Source organism: Coffea eugenioides, chromosome 10 (genome assembly GCF_003713205.1).
Source record: "Coffea eugenioides isolate CCC68of chromosome 10, Ceug_1.0, whole genome shotgun sequence".
NCBI lineage: Eukaryota > Viridiplantae > Streptophyta > Magnoliopsida > Gentianales > Rubiaceae > Coffea > Coffea eugenioides.
The window spans coordinates 2,548,638-2,575,351 of NC_040044.1; the positions used below are offsets into that span (position 1 = coordinate 2,548,638).

Sequence of the window (26,714 nt, forward strand, 5' to 3'; positions counted from 1 at the left end):
TTGTACAAGGAAAGAATTCTAATAGAAGGTTTCCATATAGATGGTTAGTTCCATACTCTTACAAGGATGCGTCCACTTTCGGCATAAATTGTTCACATTTAGCATATTGTGTAATTAAGGAAGCACATAGGAGTATCACCTAAGAATCACCTCACTATTATAACAGATTATTGCCCGCTCTGGATAGCTCGACTGGATTCCGCTTTGATTTGAGTCCCAATTGTTATCATCTTGGACATCGATTGGGTCGTTCTACCTAGACGCTATGGGATTAGTCGGCTGTGGATCCGGATACCCATAATGTCGAAAATATATATAAAACAAATTGTTTGCTTCTAAAACTAGACGAGTAAAACTTATATCCTTGCCTTTCTATGTTGCGTCTCTCATGTCTAACAAGCTTGTCTGCATAGGAAGCATAAAGCATCTTCAATAAGAATAGTGAAGTAAAGATGACGATGGTTATGCAAAATTAGGACTCTGTCTGTGTATGCTGATAAACAAAGGCGTGAACTCAAATATGACTGCAGTTGGACGTGTATGCTGCCAAACAAAGGCGTATAGATGATGATGATGATGATGATGGTTATGTAAAATTACAAGCACTGTGTCTGAAGGAACCTCATGAATCTAGGAGCTTTGCTCAAAGATACTGAAAGTTACATTGCTGAAACTGAAACTGTCACAATTGGCAGGAGTCTCTGATGCGGGTGGATCTACAGCGCGCACTCACATTCTCAGAAACAAGTGCTAATCTGTCAAGAGTGCATCCATGAGGTTGAGATATTGAAAGACCAAAACTTTTTTTCTCTACCGAGTTTAAACCAACCAAACTTTTTTTTTTGTGAAAAAAAAAAAGAGAGTTTCCTAGAACTCTGAGACGGGCACATATGGTTAAATTTATCTCACCCGGCGAAGGCAAGCCAAATTTATATGCTGAAGCACAAATGAGTTCTCAGTGATATTCAAATTTTTAACTATGGCTGCATGGACAGTTCCAAACACCACTTACTACATAGTTGTCGTAATTTAACAATGGATATCCCCTGCAAATGAACTACACATCCAATGGATTCATCCAGTAATGCAACAAAATTTTCCCGTCCCAAGTCAATAATCCAAGCAAGTTCCCATTTTTACTCGTCAAAATGCTGAATGTTTCTACTGTATGAACTTAAAAACGTGCCCAATTATTTCACCATACCTTTTCAACTGGCGTTCTCAACAGACTAATTATTGCACAATGGATGTATATTTTCTCTCTCTCGCAAAACACGAACACCTAAAGCTCAAGTGCACAATTATGAATCAAAGTTCTGCAAACTGAAACCAAATCTGATATGCCTCCAACCTGTGATAAGACAATCTTAACTCGTCCAGCATTTCACTTCATTTCCTTTACAATTCTCACCGACAAAATATGAGCTCAATGACCCATTTTAACCAAGAGTCACCTAACTTTTCAAAGATATGCAAAGCATAAATCACGAGAAAGTGCCCACAAAACAAGAACCCTCAGCTCTGGCATTGCAAAAGATAAATATGTCATTATTTGTGAATGAATAGATTAGCAGAGAACACAAAGGACCATACAATTTTTGGGGTCCGTTTATCGTCAGTATACCAAAATTACAACAATTCCGTCAACCATCATTTTCACTGATCTTTTCTCTATAACAATCAAGTGGTATCTTATGATCAATCATCTAGTACCCTGTTTTATTTCCCGGCTCTAAAACTAGCAAGAAATCCAATTTTTGTGAGTACTAATGATAGCTGACAACAGCCCAGCTGACGAAATCAAGAGAGGAGCCAACAGCCTTCCTTTACCATCACGAATATCAGCCAAAGCCATCAAACTATCAGCCAAATCTTGAACAACGGAAAGCCTCTTCAACAACTTCTTCTCCTTTAGCTTCCTCAACTTCTCCAGTTCCTCGGCACAACCGATTCCCCTCAGCGCAGAAATCTTTACAATCGACATCAAACAAGCCTCATCTTCATTGATCCTCTTCAATTCCCTCACCTTCAGACTCACACTCCCAATATACCCAATAAACTCTAACCAAGCACTCATTTTCTGCAACCGATTCAAATTCTTCTTATCAATCAGACCCGCCTTAGCTAGCCAAACAAACTGTTCGATAAAATAGTACAATCCCTCTCCTCCATAAGCAATGATCGAAAAGGTCAAATCTTGATGGGATGAAAAGCAAGAAAAGCGAAGGGCATTAACATCTTGGACGAATTTACCTAGGCGAAAGGCTTTCCGACTGAGGCCGACGCTGGACTCGAATGATTTGAGCCGGGGAGTAATGGTCTGGCCGTCGGATAAAAAGGAAAATGCCAGGATGATTTTTGTAGCGTATCTTGAGATTTTCAATAGCTTATCGACTCCATCGCGTCTGGCTAAGTAGGCTTCGAGTCGAAGCAAAAAGTCTCGATTTTTGGCGCCGTTGGAAATTGGATTTTGCGAAGACGACGGAGGCGATACTTTTGCTTCCATTGCTGCCGGATTATACAGGCCGGAACTGACTTGAGAAAGTTTCGAAATGAGAAGGAAAGAAAAAAGAAAAAAGTACGGAAATGAGAAGGAAAGACGATGTTCTGGTTTCTGTCGTTATACGACGTAGTATAAAGTTGTTCGGGTTATTCCAGTATGTTAAAGAGAGCAACTGGCTCGAGTGGGTGAAACGGACTGAAGTGATTGGAGAGTGACTTTCACGTTGAATGGAGGTGCGTGTACCCTAATCGGAAGGGATTTTGCGTTGAAAACTTGTTTTGCGTGCCAAAATAGTGCAGTCGTCATCGGAAGTGGTTCTTGGGCTAGTGACATCTACCAAATTTTGGGCTGCGGTTGCCCCAACCTTCATTTGTGTATTGGACCGTATGTTGAGGTCTCTCAAAGACTCAATCAATGTCCATTTAGAAAACCCCACAAAGCCCGAAGTTTAATTTTGTCGATCTACTTTTAGGTGAGGTTTGAATTGCTATTGTTTAGGAGTTTTTTATTAGAAAAATATATTGAAGTAATTTAATATATATAAAATAAAAAAATGTATGTTCATGAAAATGTAAAAATATCTCGATAGAAAGTGCAATCCAAACACCGCCTTACTGTTAGAGGGCACCAGGCTGAAACTGTAGGATTTCGATTGATTGAGATACAGAGCATTTGATTAGAGGAAGTAAAGATGCTAGAAGTTGGAAATCATAGCAATAAGCCAGTAGTAGAGGTAAGTAGCGTAGAAATAGAGAGATAATATGGATGTTCGTATTCTGTATTATTAAATAAAACATTAGTTGATTGATGTAGTTGCTTTAGCTAAGAGATGAGAGTGGTTAATTTTAGTGGAGTGCTGCTTTGTAGGAAAAACTAGAGGCGCAAGTCACCTTTAATTGTCACAATACAATCGAATCGACTGACCTGCTTCAAACATTCGGCACTAAAAAGTCTTAGTTCAGGACTTTTTATTTTGCTTCCGGCTTAGCCCAAGTGGACCTTAAATCCAAGAAATAATTCCTCTTAAATTAAATACACTGCACTAAACAAGAAAGGCCCCCCAGCATGCCCATGATCTTAGACCCTTTTGTGTTTCAAAGGCACTTCAAAAAAGTACTACTGGAAACAGCTCCGTCAAATTGAAGAACTACGCTAATAAATGAAATTTAGGGCAAAAAGGTTTGCAATCCCTCCAGTTTATTACTAACCCATGAGGAACAGTTAAAGGATTCCTCCTCCCCCCACCCCAAAAAAATAAAAAAGAGAAAGAGGACTGGCATGTCCAAGAATGGGTGGATCTCGCAAAAGATTGAGTCAAGAGCCAAGAAGAGAACTCTGAGTAGAAATGTGTTGTTTATAGAGCCGTGCAGGAAAAACGAAGCCCATATCGTCCAGACCTGCATTTTGTCAGCTTCTGGTGTTTATTTTATACTAGTATTTTGACCCGTACCATGCACCGGAGTATATTTCAAATCAAAATAATATTATATATATTTATATATATAGACTAAAAATTTTAAAGAAATGTATGCTTAACATGTTGAAAAAATTTTAATTTGTAATGATTTACATGATCGAGGAATTGTTAACACATTTAAGGAAAGGGTTAGGTTGGGTGGTAAGGTGAGAAGAGTTTTCTAAAAAAAAATCAATTTATCAGTATCCGACAAAACATATAATGTTATACCCATATATCAAAACTTATAATATAAAAAAATAAATTATAACCAATTTTATTTTCTTCCATTTCTAGAAAAAAAAAAACTTTCTCCTATCTTGTACCGCTAAAATTGTTGACTGCATTTAGATTAACATTTTTCATAAACTTTAACGTATATTTAAAAAAAAAAATCTCTATAATATATGTTTTTAGAGTTCTTAAAATTATTAAAAATCATCATCATTTCCCTCTACTCTTATCCGCCAGTTAGTCATCAGACGCATCCTACGACTTTCGTATCTTCTATCATGGTACCACTCTCTCTATTAATTTTTTTTTTTGTCATCTTTGTCATATCCCTGCTATCCCATTTCTTCTTCTCTCCCTTCTTCGCCGATCTTTGTAACCCACATTTTTTCTTCAATCTTTCTCGCCACTTTTCAAGTCCTCAACATTTTCTTCCCTCTTTCCTCCCCCCATACCCTACCTCTAAATTCATATCCCTGCGACCCAATATATTTAACTTTACCTATCACAATGAAAATATAAAATTAAAAATTGATTACAATGGTTGCAATTATTAGTATCTAAAAATGGAAATGAAAAACTGATAATATCTATAATATCCTCAAGTACTACAATCAATGTATATATATATATATTTAACATAGCAAATACATATTTATATATGAAGACAGCAATAAGAATACATAAAATAATTAATGATACCAAAAGTTATCCTTAGTGCTTGGGTTTGGCGCTCTTATTCAAATCTAATCAGAGTCAAACTTGGGCCAGATATATACAAATTAAGTAATATTTTAGGGTCGAATGGTCTATATTTTTCTCTTAAACTATAATATTACTTTTTAAAAAAATTTTGATAGAATTGGTGTTGTTGTTATCATTATTTTTTATCAAAAATGAATATTTCAAAAAAATTTCCACATTTAAAAGCCAATAGTACTTTGTTTTTTGTTTAGTGATTTCGTAATTTAGATTTCATGAATGGTACCATTCTTGATTTTTTAAATCCACGGCATTATTTCTTTTGTGTTTTCTATTTAATTTTGCTCTTTTACTTAAGATTATTAAGTTAAAAGATAAAATATTATCATTTACTTTTTTTTACTTTTACTAAGTTTGGCAATGTTTTCTCTTTATTTACCTTCCCACTAATAAACTTCAAACCAAATTCCTATATAAGTGGAGCCACTTTTTACTTATTTAAATTAGAAAGGCATGAAAGCCACTTCTTACTTAGGAAAATGTTATTTGCACTGAAATTCCACCATTTATTTTATCATATAGTCTAATTAATGAAAACTATACGATCAAAATGATTATTGAAGTGTGCATAACAAAAATGCAATGTAAATAATCCTACTTATTTAAATTAATAAGAAAGCATGAAAGGATGTTATATTTGTTATCTCTTGTTATAGTCTTATAGAAGTTTTAATTGGAGTAGAATCATAAATAATACAAGGCAATTGGAAAGGGTTGAAGTTCAAATAGGATAACATGTACATTAACCAACAATTTGAAATAGAATGATTTTAAAAAGTAACCAACAATTTCAAATGTGAAGAGTAGACGTGGAAGAAGAGGAATATTTTTATAAATTAAATTAAATGTGAAATGTTAGAAAAATGGAATTGATAGTAGGAAGATATATGGAGGTTTGTTGCTAAAAATCTCTTTTCAAATTTATATAGATATAGATGCCTTTAATCTACTTTTCTTTATCGTGTTTAATTTTCCTTTCTTTTTCTTTTCCCCTGCTTTTCGTGTTTGTACAAGAAGCTTGAGAAAAGCAGCTTCATAACGTGCGCCTGTACAAGAAGCTTGAGAAAAGCAGCTTCATAACGTGCGCCTGTACAAGAAGCTTGAGAAAAGCAGCTTCATAACGTGCGCCAGCACTTCCAAACTCCAAAATGCGTATCCAATCATGCATACTTGATTGTGGAAACCATGCACCGGTCCTGCAATCAATCTCATCTACGAATGCTTTAATTCTCCTCCATACATAAATGCTACGATACTTAGGATGAAACCAATTCGAAATCTTAACTGAGAAACGTCTAAAGCAAAGCTTTGTTCTAATATGATACATAGAAAAGCAATCAAATTAAAACACAAAACACCCAAAGTACTAGACATAGAAGTAAAACTTAGACTACTATTACCATAGAAGTAAAACTTAGACTACATAGAAGTAATTATTTGTCATTAAAAAGGTTCAAGTAGTACTTATCACTAATCTGTTTGCTGCCCGAAACCTGCAAAGAACAATAAAACCTACTAAACCAAGGACTTCCAGATATCGACAACTTGGCAGACTGAATTATAGGATGAACCCCCACAACTCAATGCCGTGTCTGCACTTTCTTTCAGCTGTTCGGCTCTACGCCTCATCACCTTACCTTCTTCACCTTCCATTATCAACCTCACCACTCTCTCAATCTCCTCTCTTCCAACCACCTTCTTCCCCGGCTGCACCACCGGCTTCACGGCAACGCCCACCCCTTCCTCAAGAAGGGTTGCATTCATTCTCTGCTCTGCGTAAAGGGGCCAAGCAAGAATAGGCACCCCATGAGACAAACTCTCCAAAGACGAGTTCCAACCGCAGTGCGACAAAAATGCTCCACTAGATGAATGTCCAAGAATCGCAGCTTGCGGAACCCAAGAGTGCACAATAAGCCCCACGCCCTGTGTCCTCTCCGCAAATCCTTCAGGCAAGTAGGTTGAAGGGTCGTTTTGGTCACCTCCCACGTTGAAAAATGCTGCAGAAGCGCTAGCATCTGAAGGATTACGCGCCACAAGAATGAACCTTTGCTCACTCATCTCCAGGCCCCACGCTAGCTCAGTCAGTTGTTCACTTGTTAGCGTTCCACCGCTACCAAAGGCCACGAACAAAACAGAATCCGGGGGTTGGTTATCGAGCCATGTAAAAATTCTGGCATCTTTATCCGTGATGAATTCATCTGGTTTGATCAACGGGCCGATTGGATAAACCGGTGGAGCTTGTACGGTTTTGTAATACTCGTGTTCTCTCACTGCTTTGAGGGATAAAGGTTCAAGATCCTCCCAGCTATTCTCCAGAATACCATCAACAAGAGCCAACCTGCTCATGTGAAACAAAAACCATTTATATTCATCAATCTTGCGGTTCCTTACCTGGTCCAGGAGGTCCTCAATCCGTTCTGGCCGAGTACCAGGGACCTTGATGGGCTCTAGAAGGTCCACGTACTCGCCTTCGACTTCACGGTCAAGGGTGGGAAGGTACAGTGAAAATGCTAGCAAACCTGCTGATGCAGTGTAAAATGAATACACTGAAATAGAGAGCTCTCTGGCTACCTCAATAGCTTGGCTAGTAAAGAGGTCGACAATGAGAACCTTTGGTTTTACCTCAACCAAAATGGACCTAAGAAGTTTCAAGGATTCTTGGACGGTGAGGCATACGCGGGAGAGGACTAAGGTGTTCTCGTTGATAACGTTTGACATGTCAACCGGAGGAATGTTGACAATGCAGATGCCGGCGGGAATATCGGGAGACTGGAAAAGTTGGGTCTGGGCCGCCGAGGCATCGGCGGTGATGACGAGGAAGCTAACTAGAATGCCGTGGTTTGTCACCAGGCGTTTAGCAAACTCGAAGAGTGGGGTAATATGTCCCATTCCTGGGCTGGGGAGCAAGGCTATGTGTGGTTTGACTTCCTTGGAGACCACCATAGTTATTACAAGCTTGTGATCAGGTGAACTGAGGTTTGATTGGAGATGGGAAGATGAAGGCTAAGACGAGGCAAAAAGACAAAAAACTTGATGATGTTCAGATGGTTGGTTGATTGGAGAGCGGAAACTTAATGTCTCTATTTATGGAGGTCGCAATACTCGAAATTCCAGGCTCTTCACTCCTGGGATGAATGTAGTTTTTTAGTGTAAGGTGATAAGGTTTGAAGTCAAAACCTTTTATTTAAGCTGTCTCTTCTTTCAAACCATTCAACCAATCCTCTCTCCAGGAGATGAGATGAATGTAGTTGATTTTTTTTTGCCGTGCATCATAATTTGGAATTTTTATTATTACTTAAGAAAGTGATAGATATCAGCAGGAATTTGGGGAAGCTGACCGTGCTTACTTTTTGGCTTATGGGCAGGTGGACATTTACCTACTTGTTCTTTTACATTAATTAGTTGAGAACTAGACTAATTGAGGGATGATCTACAATTAGCCTTGTTTAAATTGCATTTTTGGTGGAAAAGCTTTTTTGGATTTTCTTGATGAATATTCCTCGCAACACATTTTCAATTATTTTCTTACATCACGCAGCGTTGGCTTTTTACATAAAATACTTAAAGATTTCCAAAAAGACAAAAAAAAAAAAGAAATCCAAAAAAGTACTAAGAATGCGTGACAAGTAAGGCTGCAAACGAATCGAGTCGCTCGCGAGCAGAGTCATTAATCGAGCTCGAGTTGGCTCGATTCGAAATCGAGCTCGAACTCGAGATCAAAATATTAAGCTCATTAGCTCGCGAGTCGAGTATATATATATATATATATTATTTTAAGTATATATGTATTTTTTTTAAGTATATATATATTTTATTTTAATAGTAAAATTACATATATATTTTTAATATTTTATTATTTATTAAGAAAAAAATGTTATTTTATTTATTTTTTGTTTTTTTCGAGTTCAAACTCGAGTTTGACTAAAATCAAGTTGAGCTCGAGCTTGAGTTTTAAATGTCAGCTCGTCTAGCTTGAGTTTGAGCTCGAATTAAAGTTCAATAAAATTAAGTTAAGTCTCGATTCGATTAGGTCAAAACTCGACTCGACTCGACTCGTTTGCAGCCCTAACGTCAAGTGCATACAATTATCCGACGTCGTTCTGAACACCTATTCAAGATTTAACTTTCCAACTGGGCGGCGATATTACCGTGGAATTAAGGAGCCTCAACAAGAATCCTCGATTCTCATTGACAATTAGAGTTCAATTTCTTTGGTGTGGCCCCATATTCCATAGAAAATACTTTGCATGGTTTGACAATAGCAACTCAACTTGAATAGTTAAAATTTTGTGTCATACAGAAATTGTCCCGAATATTATACCAATGCATCTGATTAAAACTTATTAGCCACAAAAAAAATTTATTTTTTTATGAGAAGGTGACGTCATTTCACGAAAAAGTACTAGAGGTGATTTATGAGATCCAAGTCCTGCCGGGCCTCTTCAACTCACTAATCTGGGGGTGGCAACAATTATTCACCACGTGATTGAACTGCATGATCGTGATTCAAGTCCTGCCGGGCCTCTTCGACTCAATAATCTGGTGGAGGAAACAATTGCCCCAACTGCATGGTCCATGGATGGCAGCAATAGTTTTAAGGAATAAAATATGAATAGCATAATGTTTTTGGGGATGATATAACTTTTAGGCTACTCCATGATTTGATTTGATACCACAAAAAACAGAAGAAATTATATATATATATATATATCTGGTCCATATCCAAATTTGTTAATTAGGTTGTCCAAATTTTTTTGCCTTTATCTCATGATCGCATGGCTGGGAAAGAACAGTGGCGTTGGGCGTTTATCAGGACAGCCTCGCAAAAATATATCGACACATATGTGCCTCTCTGTTGTCTATAATCTCTTTGTTAAAAGGATTTCCGTTTCTTTATTACATGTTGTCTTCTCAACCCGCTCATTCAAGAAGTCCTGGAAGCTGGTTGTAGACTTGTAGACGTCAGTCGTCAGTCCAATAGACGGACATACGAAAATGTCAGGTTCCAATAATGTTGATAAAGTTCTTATCTGGTAAAGGAATAATAAAAGTTTGATTTTGTAAGAGAAGAAGAAAAAATTGTTGTTAAAGTATTTGATTCGTCAAACTCTCTCAGTGGTGGTGGAAGTATTGATCTAATTGATGTGGATCTCACTGGAGTACTTGAAAAATCATGCGAACGAAAGAAGAACAATTTTATGCTCATGATGGTGGGATTTCAGAGTTATTTGGTTTTCTATTTTTTTGAGAAGCAAGAAAATTATGAGCTTTTTGCATTTGAAAAATTATATGTTGGTGATTTTGATGATGAATAAATGACTATATTTGAATAGTTTGATGAAGAAGAGACGATTGAAAAATCATTTGCAAACTACAAAATTTGTTCACTATCACGATTGAAGATAAAAGTCAATGGCACATCGTTCCCATTGCCAATTATTGCTCGCACGGCATCAGAAAAGTATGTTAAGAAAGCATAAGGTTTAAGAGAGGCAAAGTTAGTAAAATAAACCAAGCTAAAAACATCCCTAATTAATTACTAGTTGCCTTATTAGTTCTTTGGTAGTTTCATTTTGTGGTTATTCGGCATTCTCGGTTTTGTGGTAGTACCATTTAGTACTGTTTACAACACAGACAAATGCAATTTTGCGCTCGTGCACTCATTCTAACCACATCTGGTGGGAGTATGAAATCAGCATATTTGATATTCCCATCAACAGCAGGACAACAATACGGCAAACGGCCCAGCTAAGCTTCTGTCCTCCCATTTATTGTTGACAGTTAAATAGACCATTCTTGCTTGTCATCGACTCTTGCCGCCACTAAATCCATTAGTTGTCTCCATAACAATTACTTTTTTTTTTTTTTTATCAGCGCAACGATGTATTTATATAACTTATTCTATCATAATCCAGTTGTCTCCGTAACAATTACTTGTTGACTGTGATGGTCGTGAATTTAAGGCAATTCATCAAAAAGCCCGAAAGCTGTGCAAGCAATAGAGGGCTCCAATTGGATTACCCTTGTTTTTTTTCACAAACTGTTTTTACTCGTGGAGTTTATTATAACAAACTCTAAAAACACACATATTAAATACGACTTATAAAAGTATTTTAAAAAAATCATATGACCTTTCCATCTCCCACTGACTACTCCTTCCTGCCTCCTTCTCCACCGACATCATTGCTACTGCCACCACCATTCCTCTCCTCTGCTCTCTACTTCCCCTCCTTTCTCCCCTTCCCCTCACCTTCCCTCCCCTTTCTTCCCCCTCTCTGATCGCAACTCTGAGGAGAAAGAAAGGGAAAGAAGTGGCAGATGAAGAGAGAGAAGAAAGAAGGAGGAGGGGCGGTAGCGATAGTAGTGATTGCGGTGGAGGTAGAGGTGGAGGGGGGAGGAGGGGAGGCATGGTGGGTAGTGGTGAGTGGTGAATTTTTTTTATTTTTTAAAAATATTTTAATAAATTTTAAATTTTAAAAATATCTCAAGAAACAATTACAATGGAAGTTTTTCATATACAATATTAAAGTGTAGTATTTCAAAAATACATCAAAAAACCCTAATTTATATGGAGCCGAGATTGGTTGTTGATTTTTTTTCCCGTCTTTAATGCCAAGTTTGGAAGATGAGATTTGAGTAGAAAAGAAAAGAAGAGTACCTTTCCCACGTTTGAGAGTCCTAGTTAAATAAAAGGAAGAGAATCCGACTGATTTGGAAGAAGGGAAAGATCCGCTATAGTTAAAAAAAATTTTCCAACCCAAATCGGGCAGAAAGCTACGAAAAAATTGCAAATTTTTTTTAAATTATCCATTTTATTTTTGAAAAGCTATTGAATGAAATATTTATTAATCAATGTATCCAAAATGATTTTTTTTCTTTCATAAACTCCCAAATAATATTAAAATCTCTTATATTCTTTTCTCTTGTAACTTATCCTTTCTCTTCTTTTCTTTTCTATAGTCAACTCACAAACTAGCTATAAGGCATAAGGGAGACACATACTTTTGCGAGGGTAAAGGATAATGAGAGGTTTTTGAGGTTCGAATAGGAGATCTCACATTTTCACGCTCATTTGCGTAACCGCAACCATTAAGTTGGGTCTCACATACTAACAAGGATAGTGGTACACTGGTGAATTGTTTCGTGGCCTACGGGTCTTGTCATGCAGCCCACGAGAAGGCTGGACTACGGAGGGAGGTCCATGAGAAGGAGCCCAGCTCAAGTGTTTCCGTTGCTGGACGACGTCATGTAGCCGTTGCTCGGGCACTGTCTTTTTTTTTTTTCGAAACTGAAATAAACTTACACACACTTAATTAGACTAAGCACGAGAGTTAACAGTTAAATCAGCCCGAAAGCAATACAAGGAGGAATCCACAAGAAACACATATCCAGCCAATTGGTGACAAGACGGTGCTCCTATAGTCCTTATACCCAGAGTAAAGACCCCACGATCAACCGATGTGGGATGGTGACCCAACCCCCGGTGCATACCCTTACCAGATGATGGTTTGTTTTTTCAGAAACTGAAATAAACTCACACACACTTAATTAGACTAAGCACGAGACGAGAGTTAATAGTTAAATCGGCCCGAAAGCAATGCAAGGAGGGACCCGCAAGAAACCCACTGTCGGGTGTTATCTTTTTTCTTTCTTTTTTTGGTAGGGTGTTTTTGTTTGTTGGGTGTAGTGGGCTTGGGATACCTTTTCGTAACGGTAAGGAACTTCACAAGCAAACATTCCCTAAAACCGACTAACCAACTGATTTTGACGCCCAGCCTAAGCCGACAACGGCCACTAACCGGTATGTTCCTTCCATTTTCATTCCTAACTGTCGCATTTACCCTTCCTATTTTTTCCAATTGTTGCTTAATTTACTAATTAATACATTTTTTTTTGCAAGCCTATCAAGTGTTATGAGATGGTTTTTCGAAAAAGGAAAAATGTTATGAGATGGGATCACGTGCTTATCTATTACCATGCTTCATGCTCTCATCATATTTTTTTAGTACTACTAAGGATTATGTACTCTTTCTCTTTCTTTTTTTTTGTTTTTTAGTTCAAAATGACACATAACTTGGTTTGATACATTCTAATTTGTACATATAATTATTAAGGAAACATTGACTAATTAAAATTTAGAAGTTTATTATGTCAAAATTTCATGCAAATTCACTTTTATCCCAAGTCCATGCTCATAAATGGTAACTAGTTTCATTCTTGCTTTTAACCTAATGCTGAAATTTCTTTGCTTTCATATAATATGGAATATTTTGGAAAAAACCAAAAAATCGGCCTAATTGCCATAAATTAAATTGGTAAATTAATTTATATCCAAAGTCTATTATTGGGTAAAACAATTTGTGTTTTAATGTTTATAAGATAAATTGAACGAATTTTGCAAAAACAAAAAATAATGTGTCATTTTATTGATTTTAGCTAGTTTTGTGCTTGGCTTTAGCCTTTTAAGCCTTGAACTACAAACCTTTTGGTTTCATTTTTCGGCTTTTGAAATTAAAAGGCTTTCAATGGTACATTTATAGATGAGGGTGGAAGTTGTTTTAGTTGAAAGAATTTGAATATTTATTGAATCATTAGTCTTTTGGGCAAAATTTAATGATTAATATTTAAATTACTAAATAAAAATTTGGACAACAACCGAATGTTAGACTGGTAAGAAAAAATCTAAATTTTCAATTATTGACCAATGAACACCCAGAATATGAAATATATGTTCTAATTATTTTTGCATGCTCATGTACAATTCAATAAGACTAGCTTGGAGTGAAGATTATTTCATTTACTTCATCACCACATTGATGAGGGTGAGAAAATTTTTGTCATCGTTTTTTTATTTGATAAGTAAGTAGAAAATGTGGAAATTCTTGAATAGATGGACCAAAAAAAAAAAAAAACAGAAGAAGAAGAAAAGAAAAACTTTAGCTGATTTGAATTTTAAAACAGTGGCGTATTTTCCCCATAAAATTCCACTCCCTCACGGATACCCAAAATGGTAATCTTAACTGATACACCAACGCCCTCACCTGCAGTAACCGGTCACCATCCCTGAACCCCGAGGCCCCAACATTTTAAAAACCTCCAAACCCGTTCGTTTTGACGCTGGTGTTTCCGCCACTGCTGCGTCTCTGCTATCTTCCCCACGGAGCCAACCAGCTTAAGTTTCACACATTTCATCCCTCTGTACCTGCATTCCTCCCAGTTCTACCCTACCCCTCAAAGTCTTCTCTAATTAGCTCCCTAACCCCAATAGCTCAATTTCAGCGCCTACATTATCACCTAATCCTTAAAGGCTCAAGTGTCTGAAAAACCATGTCAGTGGCTGCCGAGCTGCACTCACCTGAAAAACCCGCTTCAGAAACCCGGAAAATTTTGGGTCCTGGAGGCAACCGGGTGCGAGTTCTTGAAGAAGAGAAGGGAAAGAAGGAGGGATTGAAGAAGAAGCATTCTACTAATAATAATAATAATAATACTGCCGCTGTTGATGCTAAGAAATTGGTGTCAGAGAGCCCGAAAGCAGCTGTATTGAAAAACAGGGTGGGTGACAGCTATTCGGAGACATCTTCATGCAATGGGTCGGTAATGAAAAGCGTGAGTTCAAAGAGGAAAGTGAAGAACTCTAGTGGTGTTATAGCTGCTAAAGTCGTGCCCCATGGGGGTGAGACTTTGGCAGTGACTCGAGTGGCTCCGGGTCTAGTTAAGCGTTGCGATTGGATCACGCCAAATTCTGGTAACTTTTCACTGTGAAATTGTTGCTATTGTTTGTTTAATGTTCCATGAGTTCATCTTAAAGAAGTTCACCTAATATAATTTCCATTGTGACCAACAAATTCCCTCCAAATTGCTTGTCTGATGATTTAGGCGTTAGGACATATCTTATAATCATACACCTGTCCATAAATTAGAGGCCTTAAATCAGTTTTTGATGATGCTCTTTGAATTGATCGCGTAATACAAGTATCTCTGTCAATTGTGGTCACATTTTGTCACTTACTACAAGTTTACCGATCATACGCAGATAATTTAACAGGCTACACGGGCAGCACTGAACTTCTGTGAAAATTCATATGGCCGGGGAGATATGACTACGATTTACTGATAGCTGAAATCTGGAACCCTTTTGTTCACATGATAGCAAAGTGGAATGATAATTCGTTGCAATCAAAATGTACGCTTACGGCAATAGAAAATGAATCAAGGGAAAGGAAATAATTGTCTCAGTCGTAAAAGCAGGCAGATGTGGTCGAAACAAATGAGTCTAGGAAGTCTTCATTTGGTGTATCTGTTTCTTCTGGAATGTATAGAATTACTTTGCTTAAAATAAGCCATTTATTTCATTCAAACTTCAAAAGAATAACATAATGTAGCACCACACTTTTTCCCCCGGAATCATCTTCATCTTGTTCGTTCTTTTGGGAAATCATTTATGATTTCATTTAATTAAATTTTGAACTGCTCCTTTTTTGGTGTATTTTAGAACCACCTTAGATGGATAAAGTACAGGATTTTTTTATCCATTATTGCAACCACCATAGGATAGTGGATAGTGAAATATTATGCTTCACCCCTACCTCCCTACAGATGTAGCAGCGATATATTTGTTTGTTGAAAAAGGTCATCTTCTGCAGCAACAAAAGACCAGCGTTGATAGTTTTTGGAGAATTACAGCTGAGAAAATCTTGACATTTTGCAGAGACAATTTATGCTTCTTTCCATGATGAAGAGTGGGGAGTTCCAGTAAAGGATGAAACAAAGCTGTTTGAACTGCTTGTTTTATCACAGGCATTGGCTGAACTTACCTGGCCAACAATTCTTAGCAAGAGAGATATATTCAGGTATACACAATCTTCAACATAGCATCACATTCTTTCTTCTCTCCAGCATAAATGTACTCCGTTTATATAACTAATGTACAATACTAATGGTGATTAGTTGGTGGATCTCACTTATACAGGACGATATTCAACAACTTTGACCTATTATCTGTTGCTAGTATAGATGAGAAGAAGTTACTGGCATTGAGTACAAATGGCAATTCATTACTATCTGAACAAAAGCTTCGTGCAATTGTGGAAAATGCTAAGCTAGTGCTCAAGGTAATTACTTTCAATTCAATCTTTTCAAGTCCCTTAATCAGAACCAAGTTTCATGGTTAAGTGCACTGACTCAGCAAAGTTGAAGCCCTTATTCTTCACGACTGAATTTGATACCTCTTCCCAAAACTAACATTGTGATGGTATGCTCGCTTGAGGAGGAGCTACATCGGGAAAGAAAGGGAGGCAGGGCATTAAGGAGACTAACATGAATATGGTTTTCTACTTGAGACTATATAATTGATTGAATAGCTCAGGAAATTTTTGGTTAGATTTCCATGATTTTCTCCTTTTGCAGATCCAGCAGGAGTTTGGTTCCTTCAGCGACTACTGTTGGCGATTTGTAAGCCACAAACCAATAGGAAATGGCTTCCGATATGCACGTCAAGTTCCTGCAAAAACACCAAAATCAGAACTGATAAGCAGGGATTTGATGCAAAGGGGCTTCCGGTGCGTGGGGCCTACTGTCGTATATTCATTCATGCAAGTGGCGGGGATGGTTAATGACCACCTCGTATCATGCTTTAGATACAATGAATGTAACAGTAACTTCAACAAGGATTTGGATGCCGAAGCCAAAAGAGACAGACGTGTGATGCTGGTTGCTTTGGAGACCACATGCGCATCAAACAAGTAATGACCACCTGAAGGTTCATATTTTAGGACGCGGACTAATTCATTGGTAGTTCCCTAACAAGAAATGAAACTAGTGCTACTACAATTATGATCCAGGAGACTTTTGATTCTGGGAGGAAGGTCCTTGAGCTTGTACGTTTGTTACTGATGTGATTAGTGATTGTTCATATTCGGACTAATCATTTTCATGTAAAGTTCAGTTCTTTACTGTTGTTGTGCTTTCATCCTGCTTTCATGTCTGTGAACTGTGAGGTGACAAGATTGATTTCATACCCCAGCAAATTATCATCTGCTGTGTTAAATCTCTGTCATCATGGTTTGTACTCCAGTGGCTCTGCTCACTAGCACTAGCACTAGCACTAGCAGAGAGGTGTCTTGTTTTCTTTGGAGTGATTATTTCGGGTTGAGATTTTGTTGACCATGGGTGGATACTTCAACAAGCAATACATGTGCCAGAGGCCGCGTTAGGGGCAAAATGAAAGTGCCTGTTAAGTTGGAATTATGCATGAGGCCAGAGGTTGATAGAATATGATGACATTAAATGATGGGCTTCGACAAGCTACCAGCCAGCCTCAAAACTGCCCGTATCACGCCCCACCTCTTGTTTTTTTTTGTAATCCTGCTTCTACGTGTGCATGAACATGGGATGTCAAGCCATACCATACCATAATGGATAAAAAAAGGACAGCTCCCCCCATGCATGGCCCAGAGACATCAAATAATTCTGTTGAAGATTGGTCAAAAAAGCATCAAACTTTAAAGCTCATACCAATTATGCAACGACATTGAACCTCATTTACATGTCATGGAAGAAACTGGACGCTCCAAAAAGTGTGTTAATGGAGTTTCTATCAAAATCTTCTCTTGAAAAACAGAGTGGGAAATGGATGAGAGCAAGCAATCCCTAATCATCATCCAATACATGCATGTATACAAATGCAAATCCAATATATAGCATGAAATGCCAAGGAAACATACAAAACATGTAGTAACGTTATGCATCAATTGAAGACAAATCCTCAAAACAGTTCCAAATTTGTGAAACCCTTCCCACTATAGCCTACATCGAAGAAAATAATTCTTGATTGTAATGGATAGATAACAGAGAATTATCTACATGTAATGCTTTGGAGACGCCCAAACAAATTATGGAGGGGTCTGCAAGAACTAACAATAGAAGGAAAAAAGAACAAAAGAAAATGAACTGAAAATCAATCCCATCCTAATAACCAAATTGATCACATATCTCTACACTTGAGCAGCATCAAAGTTTGAGCCAAGTAAAATGAAAGGATCCTCCAACCACGAAGGGAGGCTCTGCTCGAATGCATTTCCGAATTGCCATTCAAAGATGTCATCCATGGAATCATGCGATAGATCACTCAAATGCCAGCATTTCCGCTTCCTAGTGTGAGCTCCAAATCATCCAACCCAACTTCATGAATCCTCTCCCCTTCCCACGCCTTAACTGGTAGCTTCTCAAAGTCAAACTCTATACCTTTACCCTTTCCTGAGACAACATCCATGGGAGAAACTGGTTGAGCCATGGGTTTCATCAGATTAAAGGTTGGTGAAGTTGGCACCATATTAGGTGCATATGTTTGGAAATTCATCCATTGGCCTGAATCAATTGTGGATGAGTCAGACTCATCGCATTCAGGTATAGTGGCCGGAGTAAATCGTTGGCCTCTTGTTGGACTTGCTGGCGCAGAGGCAGCAAAGAAAGGGATGTTCAAGGCATTCATGGACTCTTTGGCAAGGGCCTCTAGATTAAAAATTTGCTTAGGAAGTCTAGTTGGGGAGGAAAGAGGTGGAGTCACAGGGGCGCTATTCGATATTCGGAGTGGAGGCAGAGATGAAGGAATGGAGTTCCTGAGAAATGCAAATGGATGAGATGCCATGTTGGGCTCCTGACGGGTTGGACTAGGGCAGGAAGAGGACAAGGGGCTCGGTTGATAAGAAGGAATTGGACTCGCAAAATAGGAAGAAGGTGGACTGGGATTCCTGGAAGAGCTTGGTGTGATGTTTGCTGAAGTGCTTCCAATCTCGATTGGAGGTGGCCTGCATCCCTGAAACATATAAATCCAAGGTCCCCATCAAAATTTAGCTATCAAACAAAACTAATTACATAAGATAGAGAGCATTATTGGTGACATTTCTTGGCATGCTAATACAAAGAAAGAAACAAGTGACTCCCGATCGATTGACTGGTACTTGAGCTTCGAAATTCAAAAAAAAATTGAAGAGAAAAGACTCGTGCAATTAAGTAGGTGACAACTGAGAATCACATTTCGGAAAGCAGGTACAAAAAAAAAAAAAAAGGGTACAAAAGCATGGTAGAAACTTGAAAAGCATGGTAGTATGTCTTTTCCCCAATATCTATGTACAGCAATTGTCAACAAATTCTTGATTGAAGTTAATTCTTGAAAATAGATATTAATTGCGAGAAATTTGGATGAACCAACAGGAAGAAATTCCAGCTTGGTATTAATTACTATAAAGTTCAAAAAAAAAAAAGGAAAATTGCAGCATCACAAACTCAGAGACATCCCAGAACCCGCACAAGCCCTTGTGAGAAAAGAAAGATCAAAATTCTGCCATTAGCAGATCAAAAGAACCAGATACAGTAGCTGCCGGCTGTAACCAAAAGAGCATGAAATAGCAACCTGAGATCCAAGTAAGGCAAATCCCATCTCGCAAAACTACAGATCTAAACAGACTATCAAATGCAGATCAAGAAGAAAAAAAAAATTAATTATGGGAACCAGGAAGATCCAAATAAAGATCAACCTCCATACATAGGAAACAAAATCAAGAAACGTAAAAAGCGGACCTTTCTATAAGTGGTGCCATCAGACTCGACAATCCAACCAGCTTCAGCACAGAGAGCCTTCAAGACTTCATTGTTATCACAGTGCTTCGGGAGATTATAATCTCCCTGAGCTCTCAGCCCAGCATAAATCTTAGCTGCAATAGCTCTTCTCCTCCTTTCCCTCCTCCTATTATTCTCCCTCTCCCTCCATGAAGGCTTCCTCCTCCCATTAACCAGGCCACCACTTCCTCCACCTACTCCTCCTCCACCTCCACCACCACCGCTGCCACCGGCCGCTGATGATGATGCAGTTGATCCTCCAGCTTCCCACATCATCTTTCTTGCTTTCCGCCTGCCTCCTCTCTGTCTTTCTCGCACACACACACACACACAGAAAAACACGCAGAAAACAGTTGCTTTCCCTGTGGTTATGGCCTTTATATGCAAAAAAAGGTGGGGGACCCCAGACGGCAGATGGGGCTGCTAGTGCTGGGGGGGAAGGAAGAGGCAAAGGAAGGGGTGAAAGGAGAATGAATTGGGAGTACTAGGCTATATACTCTATCGTAGTAGTAGTAGTAGCGTATAATTATATTGCGTTGCAGGGCCTGCAGGGCTCACGAGGAATACGCTTCCCCCTCCTCACTGTCTATGCTTTTCCCCCGACCCAAAGTTCAGACGAATCTCTCTCTGTTTCCCGTCTGTGTGTGTGTGTGATTGTGTGTTTATGCGTGCGTTGGGCTGTGTATTTATAATTCTTACCTTACTTACTGATATGTACACAATAATTTGGACAAGAAAAATGATGGAAGGGTTCGTTCAGAAAAGCTCAGAAAGAGAAAGGTCTGTTTGCCTGGGCACTTGGATGTTTGGATGGGTTTATGTTGACTGTTGACTGGAGTTTTGGCTGCGAGATATGTGGAAAAGTATGAAAGGTGAACGGTCAGGATTCGGGACTGGGTTTCGGTTATGGGGTGTGACTTGCGAGCAGCGTATCGCGCAGGAGAAGATTAAAAAAAAAAAAAAAAGGGCAAATGGTGATGAGTGTGATAAAACTGATATCGAGGAAAGGAAGCCGCGTGGAAGAGAGCAGTTAACTACTACTACTGCTACTACTACAGTGCTACGTACGTTGGAGTGCAGCTTTATTATTGTCTGTATGCTGTAATGAAGCTGATAATTGATCAGAATTCATCATCATCATCGTCAGAAGAAGCTTTAAGAAGAACCCCCGAATTCTGGAACCGATCGGATGGTGATGAGAGTGGCACACAAAAGCTTGCTCAGTGCTCACGCACAGTGCAGAAAAGCTGGGAAAAACCCAAAAAAAAAAAAAAAGGCTAAAAAGAGGAAAATGGAAAGGGGAATTATCAGGTGTTGTTGCTGCTGCTGCTTTGGATCGGAGATGGGTTGGCTTCAAATAGTTTTGTGCCACATCTGCAACGGGAACCACCTGAACTCATTGGCATTAACCGGGGCCGGGCGGGCCGGCCCAGAGAAGTGAGAACCTGTTGTTGAGATTAATTAATATTTTATTTTACTAGTTTAATTCTTTGATCATCGAGATCGAAGAGTGGGCTCCAGATTTTCACCCTTTTCTTTTTCTTTTTCCTTTTTTTCTTTTTTGTTAACCTCCTGCTCTCCTTTTTTCTTTTTCTGGTTAAATAAAGGAAAGCGTTCTTTTACCTTGGGCTTTATGGTCCATTCGTGGCTGCTTTTTTTTGGGTTGTGAGGGTGAAGCATTGATTCATGAATTTCCTAATGGGCTAAGATTCTATTGGTCTGCGCGAGATGCAATAATCCCCTACCTATATAATGCATATTTAATGTAAATAACAATTGAGATTATCCGCAGCCTATATATATATATATATATATTAATACGTATCAATAAACCATCAACAAGATTAGCATCCTTAATTTGTTGGCACCAAAAAAGAAATAGGTTAATGCAATATTTTGACTTAAAAAGTTTTTCTTCACCCTTGCATAGGCTCTCCATATTCCATCCTTAATTTAAACATGGATGATATGCCGCTTTTCAGCACTATATTTTGTTCTACCCCTTTAGACAAACAAAAAAAAAAAGAATTACGAAAATTATTGGGTGGTAGTGGTACTAAACAAATAGACACCAAAATTGATTCGCTTGTCCACTCAAGAGAGGAAAGCAAAGAATCACGGAGCGTAGAGGTTCAATTTGCAAAAGAGAACGATTATCTCCAGGTCAGAAGAAACGAAATTGCCGGAATATTTACAATTAATTGCTTACGAAAATGAGCCTTGGAGGAACGAAAGGAAACTCGGATACCCTATTCATATTTCAGGTCAACTATGGTTATAATCTCCTTAATGCCCTCTACCAAGCATCACTTATTCCTTTTTTTTTTTTTTTAATACCCGAAATCAAAGCAACCTTAACAAGCCTTCTGCCCAACCGGTCAGTATCTGCGCCATCTCCAGAATCATCTCCAACTTGCCTTCGAACCGTTTATAGTAGATGACGCTAGAGCGCTTTTACCAAGCCCAAAACCATTTTCGATCCTCACTCTTTTACAAACTCTTGATAAACAGGACCACCGGATTCGGCCCAAAGACGAACAAAAGTTAATGGTCTGCCCACTAACCCAAACTTTTAAGTAGCTCTACCCCCGGATGATCCACTACTGTAATTCAATCAAATAATGCTTAGCTGCCTGGTTATTAAACTGACACACAGCTCCCAAACAGGGAACATAACCGACTAAAACAGCAAAGATAGCACCAACAACGTTTATAGGTACCATCTTCCTCCAAATTCAACCATTTATCCATTACAAATTATAAATTTGTAAACAACAAGCGAGATGAAGTTACAACAGCTTAACAAACATCATCTGCAAGTTCCAGTTTTGCGAGTACCAAAGAACTGTACCAACGCACCATGGAGTATGTTGCAGAATTACCAATGACACGTGGTTTCTTCCCCAAATGTACAGACTTCTGACCTGACAGCACCAGCAATTTATCTCAACTAGATGTTGCCTTCACATACTATACGCAGCGAGGAAAGAACATCTGCCCAACATAGCCACCTGCCATTGCCCTCCTCACATTCGATTCAAACAACTTTGGGTTGTCCCTCAACACAGCAGCTGCATCAGGGTTAAGAGGATCTTCGTGATTAGGTTCCTGCACAGAAATAAGCCCAGATTAGAGATGCCATCAAAGCAAAAAGCATAATTCCTCACAAACAGGGAATAAAGGTTACCGTGAAGAGATGATACAGGCCATAGATAATGGTGTTAATGTTCAGCACAGGTTTCCAGTCTTCTCGAAGGATGTTCAGGCAGACATTTCCTTCCAGGTCGATATTGGGATGATAAACCTGCAATAAGCTTACCCCACTTTAATTGACTTGACAGTTGCAAGATATTAGTACCAAAGATGAAAGTAGAAAGGAAAATTAGGAGCTTGTCTACCTTCGTCCTGCATTTGACCTTTGGAGCTTCATGTGGGTAGATTGGAGAAATTTGGAAAGAGAAGACAAATGTGCCGCCCCTGGATTGTGTGAACAAGGCAAAACATCACACATTGCAATAATGTCTCATGTCAAGGGCTAAAACCATGTCCTCAGAAATCTAATTAATCAGAAAAAATAAAGTTCCTCTTCTTACCAAACTGGCCAGAAAATAAATACTCACAAGTAATATCCTTCATCAGGTCGAATTGTAACTTCAAAGTTCATGAGGTCATCCTTGCCATTGGGGAATGCTATTGTACATGTTTTTGGCAAATTGAGTTCACTTATATCTACAGGGAGAAAACACCATCAGTATTATTATTTCCTAATTTCCACCACTAACACCTCATCCAAGTGAAAGAACTTTTACAGGGATGGGTGCGTGGGAATAGAAATAGAGCATAGCTTGTATTTGACTTCATTCTATGGACACAACACCAATACCAATAAAAACAAAATAAACAAAGATCCAATGTGTGCATGTGTACAATCAAAGTAACCATGAGGGTTTTCCTAATTTTATCACTAAAACCTAGTAGCTTGATGGCTCCAGTTGGTGGAAGTTGAGGATAGCAAGATAATTCGCATAGTACAGGCATGATAAAATCACTTTGATTTGGCACTTCCCAATAATGAAATAGCATCACCCACACTGGGTTGCTCTCTTTGTAATTGGAAGACCTACATTAAGGGTTTTTTTTTTTTTTTTTAAGTCATGATGAAGAAGCAATCGACCAAAGCCTTTTTCAGGTGCTTGAAGATTAAGGAAGAAAGATGAATTTCTCTCTTCTTTGAAGATTTTTGGGGTGTTTTTTGAATGAGAAAAACATTTTTTTGGGAAATGGAAAAAAAAGATACTTGCCGCTAAAGTTCACTCATAAAATTTCATCACCAAAATTAAGTCCTTAGTTCAACAATTTTGCCTAAAACAATTGCATCATAGAGGAGATCAAATAGGATCATGCAGATAAATGCCAAGTTCCAATTTCAGATGTAAATAGAGAATTTTGCATTCTGCAAGTCAAGTTGAAAACCCCCACGTGTATATAAAGCTCAAGCAAACCAAACAATTTTGGAAGCTCCCACTGCATCACTGGCCCAAAATGGTTTATACAGATTTGAATCATAAAATCCTACTCATCCAGATCATATCACGCGCCTAATGTGTAAGCTTTCTAATGCCAAGTATCCATTCACATGAATACGACAGAAGTGATGATACAGCATCCAATATACTATAATAAAGAATTGCTTTTCAGCATATTAAATGGAAGAGAACGCATAGTAGAATGCTAAACTGGTTGATCAAAAGGATGAAACATCCATACTGGTTCCAGGCAGACAGAATTGTCAAGAAAATATGCCACTTCATCAGGATTTTACTATTAGAATCTTTTTACTCAAATCAAAAGGATGAAATTTGAAAACCAGATTTACCGAAATAAGACTAAACTGGTTGTGCATAAGATAGCTTGTAGAATCCTAACAGTCCTCTTATAATCTTTCCAAACCCAAAACTCCAATCAAAAAGCTCGGTCAAGAAATAAAATGATAAGAAATCCCTGTCTCAGCTTTAGAAGTGCAACTGTCTGTGGCAATATCCAGATAGGTGACAATAGTTTCAATAGTCCACAAACAAAATTTCTTGACTACCAATACTGGCACAAAACCTGAAACTTGAATCATACCAAAGAAGATAGAAATCATTTCCTATTAAAACAGAAAGCACTAAGCCAACCGTAAGTCATAAGTCATGCAATGCAAGATGGTAAACAAGTTCTAGCAATTATCCACAAGAATCAGGGGTACGGGTGGTTATGACCTTTGTGAAGACGTAATTCTCCAGCACTTTGCTTCTTCACTGGAGGTTTTCCATTTGCATTTTCAGCAAGTTCCTTCTGCTTTTCCTTCACTTTGAACAGCTTAATCATTGTTCCTACCCAAAAAAGACAACACATTTTAGCAACAATTACAACAATAAGACAACAAGTTTGAGATGTTGTACAACAGTGGTGATATGTTCATCGTCCCTTGATAACAGAAGGCTAAAACAGTGCCTGAATAATACTTGCCAAAAAATCCCAAGAAAAACGTCTCCTTAATTTCCAAAGTAAAAGGCATTCCTCACATAGAAAACCAGATTTTACTACTCAAATGCAAGAATTTACAGGTCATAAGGGCACTACAGTTGCTAACTTTAAGTAGATAAGAAACTTCTGAAGTCAGTGAACTAATAATCCTCCTCCGAGCCTTACAGAATCTTTCTTCAATAGATGATGAATAAAATCATCCCAGCAATCATGTTATTGACGTAATCAAAGTTTATGTCTTTTACAGGTGATCCTCAGACTCAACCCAAGTACTAGATGATGGTAAAAAGATAACTAGTAAACAAGGCCATAAAAATTACAGTCAGTGAAAAAGGGTTGACCCCTAATGATGCGTAGCAAATCAAACAACACATATAGAGAATCCCAGATGAGCAGAATTTTAAATCCTAGGAAACAAGATCCCAGATCAAATATAGTCTATACAGTACAGAAGAATTAGAAACTCGACTATTCATTAAAACCCAGCTAGGCAAAAGAATCCCAATCATCAAAAAAATAAGATTGAAGGAAAGGGGGAAAAAAAGAGCATCTCCCATAGGTATTAATGCAAAAAATTAAAATTAAAAAAAAACCTAGATTTTGTGATCTGACAAAGAATCAACAGCTAGCTATAGCCAAATCCACAAATAAGCGTCTGTATAGAAGAGGAAGGGCGATAACCTGATTGATAAAAAGGCCCAGAGAAAAGCGAAGCGAAAGCTGATTACGAGAATGATGATTGGGGGGTCGGCGATTTTAGTACGCGGAGCGAAGTGGGAAAGGAAAATTGGGAGGGGGGGCCTGCGATTGGAGTGGATAGGGGAATGGAATGGGGACTATTTGTATCAAATTGAGGAGAGAGAATCTGAGAGGAAAAGGGCTGAAAGCGAGTCCACTTTGGTGTTTTATTATTCTGTTGGATGCATACCGGAGGCTGGATGACATTTGGTTGAATTAATTTCCTCTCTTTTGTTTTTCCTACTAGAAGATTATTCTGTGCCCTTATTATTGCATTTTCTTATTTGAGCTTCTGTCCTTTAATTGCACTACCTTTTGATATTTGGAACTTTGAAAAGAAAATAATGCTCATATCATATCAGGAGAATAAAGTTGGAAGGAGAAAAGAACAAAGAATAATAATATAATTTGGAGAACAAAATACTCTATTGTGTACCAGGAATTTGTACTGTATGATAATTTTGTGAGAACAATCTGCTAATATAATAGGATTACTATGTCAGAACTGCATTTTGCGAAAATTTTTTACATTTTTTATGAACATATCTTTTAATCACTTTTTTATCTCACATGTGTATGTATCTGATTGTTACGACATATTTTTTAATTAAAAAAAATCCATAAAAGTAGCAATCCAAACCGAGATTTTCACTTTTTCTTGCTCTCTCGATTTTTCTCCCTTTAATTTTTGAACTTTTTACCTTACTTTTGGATTTCACTCGGATCTGGACGATGAGGGTAGTATTCACTAAACTCTCCGAGTCCATTTCAGCAAAGGACATTTACCTCACGTACAATTTATAAACCATCTGCAGACACTTTAGGAAGCTCCTTCGAAATAAAAAGGTACAAATACCCACAAATAAAAATCCAAAATGA

The 26,714-nt window shown here is 38.0% G+C and overlaps 5 protein-coding genes across 6 annotated transcripts; 1 reads left to right on the forward strand and 4 right to left on the reverse strand.

Moving 5' to 3' along the window:
* Positions 1 to 937: 937 nt before the first annotated feature.
* Positions 938 to 2,932, reverse strand: LOC113749494 (peroxisomal membrane protein 11A). Its single transcript, XM_027293252.1, has one exon. It carries the CDS (start codon positions 2,504 to 2,506, stop codon positions 1,739 to 1,741), a length of 768 nt encoding a protein of 255 aa, XP_027149053.1. The 5' UTR covers positions 2,507 to 2,932; the 3' UTR covers positions 938 to 1,738.
* Positions 2,933 to 6,189: 3,257 nt separating this feature from the next.
* Positions 6,190 to 8,069, reverse strand: LOC113749268 (anthocyanidin 3-O-glucosyltransferase 5-like). The gene has a single exon (XM_027292953.1). It carries the CDS (start codon positions 7,893 to 7,895, stop codon positions 6,468 to 6,470), a length of 1,428 nt encoding a protein of 475 aa, XP_027148754.1. The 5' UTR covers positions 7,896 to 8,069; the 3' UTR covers positions 6,190 to 6,467.
* A 6,013-nt stretch (positions 8,070 to 14,082) lies between these two features.
* Positions 14,083 to 16,981, forward strand: LOC113749362 (probable GMP synthase [glutamine-hydrolyzing]). The gene is made up of 4 exons (XM_027293063.1): positions 14,083 to 14,697; positions 15,661 to 15,802; positions 15,922 to 16,063; positions 16,359 to 16,981. The coding sequence occupies exons 1-4, from the start codon at positions 14,280 to 14,282 to the stop codon at positions 16,695 to 16,697; spliced, it is 1,041 nt and encodes a 346-aa protein (XP_027148864.1). The 5' UTR covers positions 14,083 to 14,279; the 3' UTR covers positions 16,698 to 16,981.
* Positions 16,982 to 17,680: 699 nt separating this feature from the next.
* Positions 17,681 to 20,276, reverse strand: LOC113749152 (protein BRASSINAZOLE-RESISTANT 1). Its single transcript, XM_027292822.1, has 2 exons — positions 19,530 to 20,276; positions 17,681 to 18,765 (listed from the first exon to the last, which is right to left on the reverse strand). The coding sequence occupies exons 1-2, from the start codon at positions 19,842 to 19,844 to the stop codon at positions 18,079 to 18,081; spliced, it is 1,002 nt and encodes a 333-aa protein (XP_027148623.1). The 5' UTR covers positions 19,845 to 20,276; the 3' UTR covers positions 17,681 to 18,078.
* A 1,901-nt stretch (positions 20,277 to 22,177) lies between these two features.
* LOC113749002 (NEDD8-conjugating enzyme Ubc12-like) lies at positions 22,178 to 25,946 on the reverse strand. 2 transcript variants are annotated; one of them, XM_027292620.1, is made up of 6 exons: positions 25,779 to 25,946; positions 24,830 to 24,943; positions 23,189 to 23,297; positions 22,967 to 23,045; positions 22,756 to 22,872; positions 22,178 to 22,676 (listed from the first exon to the last, which is right to left on the reverse strand). In XM_027292620.1, the coding sequence occupies exons 2-6, from the start codon at positions 24,936 to 24,938 to the stop codon at positions 22,539 to 22,541; spliced, it is 552 nt and encodes a 183-aa protein (XP_027148421.1). In that variant the 5' UTR covers positions 24,939 to 24,943; positions 25,779 to 25,946; the 3' UTR covers positions 22,178 to 22,538. The 2 variants fall into 2 exon arrangements, with proteins under 2 accessions (XP_027148421.1, XP_027148422.1); XM_027292621.1 differs by lacking the exon at positions 25,779 to 25,946 and adding an exon at positions 25,691 to 25,777.
* Between the last annotated feature and the right edge of the window lie 768 nt (positions 25,947 to 26,714).